The sequence below is a fragment of the Trichechus manatus genome, unplaced genomic scaffold (genome assembly GCF_000243295.1).
Source record: "Trichechus manatus latirostris isolate Lorelei unplaced genomic scaffold, TriManLat1.0 scaffold00061, whole genome shotgun sequence".
Classification (NCBI taxonomy): Eukaryota; Metazoa; Chordata; class Mammalia; order Sirenia; family Trichechidae; genus Trichechus; species Trichechus manatus.
The window spans coordinates 249,124-257,522 of NW_004443997.1; the positions used below are offsets into that span (position 1 = coordinate 249,124).

The window sequence follows — 8,399 nt, forward strand, 5'->3', positions numbered from 1 at the left end:
GTGGGGTTGTTAACCAATGTCATAAAACAGCATGTGTGTTACTGTTACATAAGAAACTATCTGTTCTGTAAGCCTTCACCTGAAGTACAATAAAATATTTAAAAAAAAAAAAAAATGTTTAAGGGAATTTAATTAAGCTGTAAATAGGGTTGACTGTTTAAAGGAATTTTGTTTAACTTGAGTCAAACATTAATCAAATAAAAAATTAAGGTCATTTTTCTCTATTTCTCTATTTTGCTAGATTTATTTATAGAATAATAATTTCTAAGTTGAAATCGAAGGCTTAAAGGCAGTTGGGTTAAAATTGTTACTCCAAAATGAGAATTTAAAACATAAAAAATAAAACACCTTAACTCCCAGTGATCTCCTGTACCCATCCCACAGAGAAATGATTCTTCTCTCTCTGAAATTCCCATCAGCCATATTTGTTGCTGATGATTAGCAAGATATGGTATTCTTTCCCTGTAGCCTCACAACTTCATGATCCAAGGGACTACCAGTATGCTCTGCAAATAGTAAACAACCACAATAAGGGTAACTCTTCACGAGTGTAGAGTATTTCACGCTTTTCCTTCCAGTCTCCTAACTGAGCATTACTGTTGCTTTTTGCAGATGGAAAAATATGGCCCAGAGAGTAAGTACCTCATCAAGGTCACACAGAGGTAGAGGCAGATCCAGGCCTGGAGTCCAGCCCCAGGTTTTGAATACCACCCCTATCCTGATTACTTCTATCCCTGGTTCAGACCTTCCCCTGAACCCCAGATCCATATCCCATTTGCTTCCTGACATCTCCACTTGGATGTCTGACTGGCTGTTCAAACTTATCGGGGCCAAACAGAATTTACAATCATCCCTGATCTTGTTAGTGGCACCTCCATCCATCCAGTTGCTGAGGTCAAACTTAGGTGTCATCCTTGATTCCATTTTCCCTGCACAACCTACACATACCTGCCAGCTTGTTCTGTCTTACCTCTCAAAATGCATCCCAAATGTGACCACCACTCTAATCTACACCCTAATGTAAATTACCTTCTTTCCTCTACTGAACCACCAAAATACCTTCCCCTCTTCAGTTCACTCTCTAGAGGCGCCAGAATGATGGTGTTAAAATCTAAATGAGATAATTTCACATTCCTGCTTAAAACTCTTCTACATTGGCTTCCCAATGCAACTGGAAGAAAACAGAGGCTTCTTACTATGGACTGCAAGGCTGGACATGAGCTGACCTGAGCCTACTCTCTAGAGTTCACTGGGCTGCTTTCGCACAAACAATCGAGGGCTGCAGTTGCCTCAGGACCTTTGCACCAGCTTTTCCCGCGGTTTGACCACTCAAATGTCACCCTCAGAGAAGCCGTCCCCATCACCCTGGCTAAAATAGTATCACCCCTCCTCCCCAATCCCTCCCACCCACCTCTTCTCTGTTCTTCAAAGTACAACCTATTGGTCGTTCCTGCACCTCCCCATCCGCCCACACACCCTCTCGCGAGGTCTCTATGAGAGCAGGGGCTTGTTCACCGGTGGGTCCCTAGGGCATGGCCGAGAGGACGCGGTTAGAACACAGTTTTGAATGGACCTAGTACTCCAAAGCCCTTGCTCCTTCTGTTCCCGAGAAGGTATGAGTGAGTGGTCCCAGGTCTCCTGCCTTCCAGGCCAGGGCTCTCGGCTGCGAAACCCGGGGGGGCGAGAAGAACAGAAAGCAGAGGCTGGACCTCGATCCACGGCCGCTTCCCTTGAGGAGTTCAGTCCTCAGGATCCGACTTTCACCACAGACTCCACTTCTGGGCCTCGGAGACAGGGCAAGAAGACGAGCCAGGGAGCTCGGGCGCCAAGGTTCTCTCGTCCCTCCACAAGTCCCCCACCCCACCCTGTGAAGTGGTTCGCACCACCCTGGGAACGCGAACTGAGAAAGACGAGACGAGGACCTCCGGAGGGGGGGAACGAGACTAGCACTCGCCCCTCCACCTCCCGCGGAAGAATGTACCTGGCTCCGCGGGGCCGGGCGGTTCCAGGCTCCTCCTCCTGCGCCCTCGAGTCTCTGCAGTGCTTGCTGGGATCCGTAGTCCTTCCTTGGTTGCTAAGTCCGCCCTTCCCAGAAACCTTTGGGAATCAAAGCTGAGACAGCACGGAGCGGGGAGGTGGAGGAAGCGCAAGGGTTTCTGGGAGTTGTATTTTGAAATAATCAATCAGCAAAAAAGATTGAGGAAAGAAATTCAATAATAAATCTTAGCAAACTAAATTTGGACTGCGCTAATGTATAAGTCATGCTACTTTTCTCTGTTGCAGGACAGTAGTTGTTTCTCTTGATTACAACGGCTACTACTGAGATTCAGGAACTACCAGTCCCATAAAGTGCTGGACGTCGAGGGGCTTTGAAAAGCGAGGTCGGCCGCGGCGCAGGCGTGGTGGCACAAGTTCGGCAGTAGGAAACATGGCGGCTCCCGGGTTTACTGCGAGATTGTACTCTCTGCTGTTCCGCAGGACCTCCACGTTCGCCCTCACCATCGCTGTGGGCGCCGTGTTCTTCGAGCGCGCCTTCGATCAAGGCGCGGACGCGATCTACGAGCACATCAACGAGGGGGTGAGGGCCTCGGCCGTCCCTGACCTTGGGCCCGCCTAATGGGTAACAGTGGGAGTGGGGGTGGGGCGGGACTCAGTCTACCTTTCCGAGGAAAGGGGTGAATCGTGGGCGTCTGCTCTTGAGCCCGCCGTCCTCTCGGCTCAGTGTGAATCCTAAGACGTAAAACGAGGTCAATAGATCCCACTTTGCATAGGTTGTAAGTATTGAAGCCTCCCAACCCACATACCCACTTGTTCATTAACAGAAGCGAAGAGTAAAGCCTGATGAGAGCAAAGGACTTACTAGGGTACACCACCAGCAAGTCAGTGGCAAGTCAGGGCGGGAACCCGGGTCCCCTGCCTCTTCTGAGGATTTCAAGGGCAGATTTGAGTAGGCAGTGGACATAGAAAAAGCATTTTCTTAAATACCGTGGCTGGCTCTTTCAGATAGCACTTTCGAATTCCCAAGCCTTCCCACGCATGCAGCTTCGAATTAGTAATGGTTAAGAGTGGTGGCTGTGAAATCAGAGCTCTGGGGTGGAAATACCTGGCCTTGTCACTTAATACCTGTGTTACTTTGAGCAACTTACTTAACCTCTCAACTTCAGATTTCTTATTGGTGAAATAGAGATAATAATAGTAACTCCCTCGGGGGATTATTGTGAGGATTATATTAATGAGATATTGGCAAGGTGCCACAGTGCCTGGTAGGTGGTACCACTCAAAAATAACACTGGTTCCATTTCTCAGGGAAAAGTGGAAACATGATATAAATAATAACCACACCTTTTAAACTAATGTGTGCTAGGTGCTGTGCATGCTTTATGTCATTAAACCTCACAACAGTCCCTCACAGACAAGTATGGTTGTTCGTCCTCTTCAAATATAGAAATTTCAGTTTATAGGGGAAGGCCTTGCCCAGATAGCCCCATTCCACTCCACAGCCCAGGCAGTTTCTTCCCATATGAAAGTGCTGCCACTCTTCCATCTCCTATAAGTGGTTCTGTTGGCCACTCCCACTGATCTGGAAAGGCATCTAGGTTGGTTGTCTTCATAACCCACTCATTTTCCTGTGCTTTTAGAATGAGAATCCAGCCAGTTCCTATCCCGAGGATCATTAAAAAAAAAACGTTGCCGTCAAGTCAGTTCCAACTCGTAGTGACCCTATAGGACAGAGTAGAACTGCCCCATAGGGTTTCCAAGGAACGGCTGGTAGATTCAAACTGCAGGCCTTTTGGTTGGCAGCCGAGCGCTTAACCACTGTGCCACCAGGGCTCCAAGGATCATAGGCCTGAGGAAGTAAAAACTGGAACAATGTGAAATATGTGGGAACTATGCACTTATGGGGTTATATTATGCACGTAGGAATGGTGGCACAGTGGTTAAGCACTTGGCTGCTAACCAAAAGGTTGGTGGTTCAAACCGATCAGCCCCTTCGTGGGAGAAAAGACCTGACAATCTGCTTCCATAAAGATTACAGCATAGGAAACCCTATGAGGCAGTTCTGCTTTGTCATATAGGGTCGCTATGAATTGAACTTGACTCTATGGCAGCACAACAGCATACACTTAGGAAGGTCCCTGAATGGTGCAAACAATTTGTGCTTGGCCACTAACCAAAAGGTTGGCAGTTCAAACCCACCCAGCAGCATCACAGAAGAAAGGCCTGGCGATCTGCTTACATAAAGATTACAGCCAAGAAAATCCTGTGGAGCTCAGTTCTACTCTGTAACACATAGGGTTGCCATGATTCGGAATCAACTTGACAGGAACAGGTTTGGTTGTTGTGTTTTGTTATGCAGTTACGACCTCTTGAATAATACATGGAAGTCCAAGAACTGAGACATCTTTCAGACTCTGTTCCTTAACCACCAGTTGCCGTCAAGTCGATTCTGACTCGTGACGTTGTGTGCTTTTGGTCAATTCCCTCAATCTCTCCGAACCTAAGTTTTCTATCAAAATAAAATCATCCCTTCCCAGTTTCTTTATATAGTGATTAACAGCATGATAGCATGTTATAAATGTTAGGAGCTGTGTGTCAAGCTTAGCATTGCTTCCATTTTACCTACCACAACTGAATGTATTTAATTCCAGGCTGTCTGACTCCACAGCCCAGGCAGGCTTTTTCCACTAATGCTGTACTGCTGGTAGCCAGGGCAGTTTTCTTCCCATATGAAAATGCTGCCACTCTTATGTTTCTCTCAAGCTTGTTTTCGAGACCAGGGCAATGGGAACAGTTTTTAAATGTGAGTGGCAAAGCTAAAAGGTTTGTGGTCTTGTCTTTAAAATGTAGAAGCTGTGGAAACACATCAAGCACAAGTACCAGCACCAAGAGTAGTTCCTCGGAAGCTCCCATCCAGGCGAGAAGGACCAGGTCCACCCACTGGCTATTTGCCCAAAGCCAAGGCTCGAAGATGATGCTGAAGTTACTCTTCAAGGACCACCTTTACCTGCTAGCAAGAAATAGCTTCACCTAACAGACTCTTAACTTCTGCTGTGTTTGAAGTATGTTTAGTCAGTCATCAGCAAATAAATGTAAATTGTCCATGACATCTCCCTCTGAATCAGACACTGTTAACTCCACCAGATCTTCACTAGACTATTATTGAGAACATTCAGAGTCCTTTTCAAACATCTAAAGGGCAGAGTCTGCTATTTTGGGTTTCTGGTTAGTGTCCCAAGAATTGTTTTCAAAACATGAGCCAAAGTTGGCGATGTTACCCTTCAGCTTTGGCTTCTGAACCTATAATTCCATTCTTAAATTACACACAGGAGAGCTAACTGGCTTGGCCATGGGGAAATGCTGTAGCCTAGGCTGGGGAAAATATCTTGGCCGGCGTGTCTTGGGCCATGCTCCACCCCATGTTCTAGTCTCCACTCTGCCTTTAACTTGCTAAATGTCTTTGGGTAAGTTGCCATACCTCTCTGGGCCACAGCCCATCTTAAAAGTTAGACCAGAACTCAAGCCTTCTAGAACTGTTCTTTGATGAGTTTGGTTTATTATGGTACTTATTTGGTGGGTTTGAGATCTCACTCTTCCTGTTTTAGCTGTGTGGATCAAGAGCAAAGCACTTGACCTTGCTGAGCTTCAGTTTCCTGATGTGTAAAATGGGGATAGTAGAAGTACTTACTGCGTGCGGTTTTTGTGAGTATTAAATGACAAATAAAAAGCAGCACAGTCACAGATAACACATGGAGAGATGCTTAAGGACCCAGAGAGCCAGAAGATTGTACTGGAAGCAGGGGCAGATTCTCCAGTAGACAAAGTAAGCATGGTGTTTACCTTGCTTACCAGATCATCTGTAGTGAACAATTTCACATTTTTTTCACCACATCAAAGATTCTGCTTCTAGGTATGGCTGGCATCTGTCTCTCTCCCAGCCCCACAGCACCTTCCTACAGAATCAAAGCCTCTTTTTAAATTTATAATCCCTGACAGGAGCAATGACCCAGTAAGCAAGGTAAGCATGGGCTTACTTGTGCTTACTTACTAATGTGTAATGAACAATTTCTACAGATGATCCAGTAAGCAAAGTAAGCACTGCGCGTACCCTGCTTATTGGATAATCTTCTCCTGACCAGAAGGCTGTTAGCAGAAGGAATGTGAGGGAGAGGGGTTTGAACAACATAGTCTGATCATTCAACAAATGTTTCATTGGCCACTGTTGGAGGCACTGTGCTAGGTGCTGGGCACACACAGTGATAGATGGAGCACATAAGGCCTGAACTCCCATAGGGAGAGGCTGTAAATTGCATCCTGTATGATTACAGACTGGGCTAAGGGCTCTGGGGAAACAGTGCAAGGAGAGGGAATAAGCAGGAGAGACAGGGAGGCCTTGGAGGAGGTAATATTTAAGCTGAGACCTGAGGGTATAAAAGATGAGCCACTGTGTTGGGGGTGGATGCAGAGAAGAGGAAGTAGCAGGTCTGAAGGCCCCAAAGTGGGGAAAGCACTTGTATCTGAGAAACTAAAAGGCCCCTGTAGCTAAGGGCAGTTGAGGGTAGTGAGTAAACAGGTCAGATCTTTTAGAGCCTAGTGAGCCACAGTGGATAATCTGGATTTTTCCAAAATTAAACTGAGAAACTACTGAAACATTTTCAAAGACTCAACAAGTTCTGTCTTATAAAAATACCAGTGCTTAGTCTAAAGGACTAATGGACCACACGAACCACAGCCTCCACTAGCCTGAGCCCAGAAGAACTAGATGGTGCCTGGCTGCCACCCCTGACCACTCTGACAGGGATCACAATAGAGGGTCCGGGACAGAGCAGGGAGAAAAATGTAGAACAAAATTCAAATTCACAAAGAAAGACCAGTTTTGCTGGTCTGACAGACTGGAGGAACTCCTGAGGCTATAGACCCCAGATAGCCTGCCAACTCAGAACTGAAGCCACTCCCGAAGTCCACCTTGCAGCCAAACATGAAACAGGCCCATAAAACAATAACACACATGAGAAACGAACTCCTTAAGTTCAGTCAAGTATATGAGACCAAACGGACAACACCTGCCCAAAAGCAAAAACAAGGCAGAAAGGGACAGGAAAAATGGATGAATGGACACAGGGAACCCGAGGTGGAAAGGGGGAGAGTGCTGACACAGTGTGGGGATTGCAATCACTGTCAAAGAAAAATGTATGTATAAATTTTTGAATGAGTAACTTGCACCGTAAACTTTCACCTAAAGCACACATACACACAAAAAAACAGTCTTGCAGCTTTGGGGCTATTAGATTGAACGAGGGGCAGGAGCGGAAGCATAGACTAGCTAGGGTGATTCCATTTTCCCGGTTAAAGATGGTGGGCGTAAGGAACCTTGAAAACAGTGCGACCTGGCTGGGAGTTGCAAAGGAGAGCACTGGGAAGTGCTGAGCTGGCGTAGAGCAAGAAAGCCAAAAAACCAAACACATTGCCATCGAGCTGATTCCGACTCATAGCAACCCTATAGGACAGAGTAGAACTGCCCCATAGAGTTTCCAAGGAGCGCCTGGTGGATTCAAACATGCCAACCTTTTGTTTAACAGCTGTAGCACTTCATCACTACGCCACCAGGGTTTCCTGCTGTAGAGCAGTCCTGTTTTATAGCTGAGGAAACTGCTGGCCCGGGAAGGTAAGCGACTCACCTGCCTGCAGTCTGTTCACCTGGAGCCTGGTCCTTGGCATGATCCAGCCAGAGCTGGATCATTCTCCAGTACCTGAGAGGGGAAGATTCAGGTCAGGAAACTCCTACAGTTTGTTCTACCTGAAGCATATCCTCATGAAGATAAAGTTGAGGCCCAGAGAAATTATGATCTGTCAAAGGTGGTGGAGCCCTGGTGGCGCAGTGGTTAAGACCTCAGCTGCTAACCCAAAGGTCGGCAGTTCTACTCTCTCCTGTAGGGTCATCATGAGTCAGAATCGACTTATGGCAACGGGTCTGGTTTCGGTCAAACATGGTACAGCTGGGCGGCAAGAGCAAGAGTTTAACCAAAGTAGAATGATTCCAGCATCAAGTAGAGGGTAACCCTGGGGGTTGCAGATTGCCACTTTCATTACACTTTTCCCAGTGATTTAAGGGCAATGTTCTAGTAAAAAATAATAAAGTAGGCAACAGTCTCTGAGCTGAGTTCTTGCAGAGATATCCAGTGTTATTTTATGGTGCCTGATGACAAGCTCAGGGCAGCAGGATCAGAACATACTTATTTGACCACTTACCTTGGGTGGGGTACATTCCCAGACTCCACCCAACCAAACAAGGATATCCCTGAGCCAGTCTACAGTTAAGATGCGCCATAATTTGTCATATGCATTTCTGAGCTATTCTTTTTTTTTCTTTTAATAAGAGTTAAACATTAAAATAATAATAA

General features: G+C 46.4%; 2 protein-coding genes across 2 annotated transcripts in view; one reads left to right on the forward strand and one right to left on the reverse strand.

The window, feature by feature from the left end:
* Nucleotides 1-2,074, reverse strand: part of ZMAT5 (zinc finger matrin-type 5) — a 29,070-nt gene extending 26,996 nt beyond the window's left edge. Inside the window, exon 1 of the mRNA XM_004378923.2 lies at nt 1,982-2,074. The gene's annotated coding sequence lies outside the window, so the exon portion shown is untranslated. The remainder of the gene's footprint in view (nt 1-1,981) is intronic.
* A 238-nt stretch (nt 2,075-2,312) lies between these two features.
* LOC101358587 (cytochrome b-c1 complex subunit 9) lies at nt 2,313-4,964 on the forward strand. The gene is made up of 2 exons (XM_004378924.2): nt 2,313-2,578; nt 4,849-4,964. The coding sequence occupies exons 1-2, from the start codon at nt 2,429-2,431 to the stop codon at nt 4,891-4,893; spliced, it is 195 nt and encodes a 64-aa protein (XP_004378981.1). The 5' UTR covers nt 2,313-2,428; the 3' UTR covers nt 4,894-4,964.
* The last annotated feature ends 3,435 nt before the right edge of the window (nt 4,965-8,399 follow it).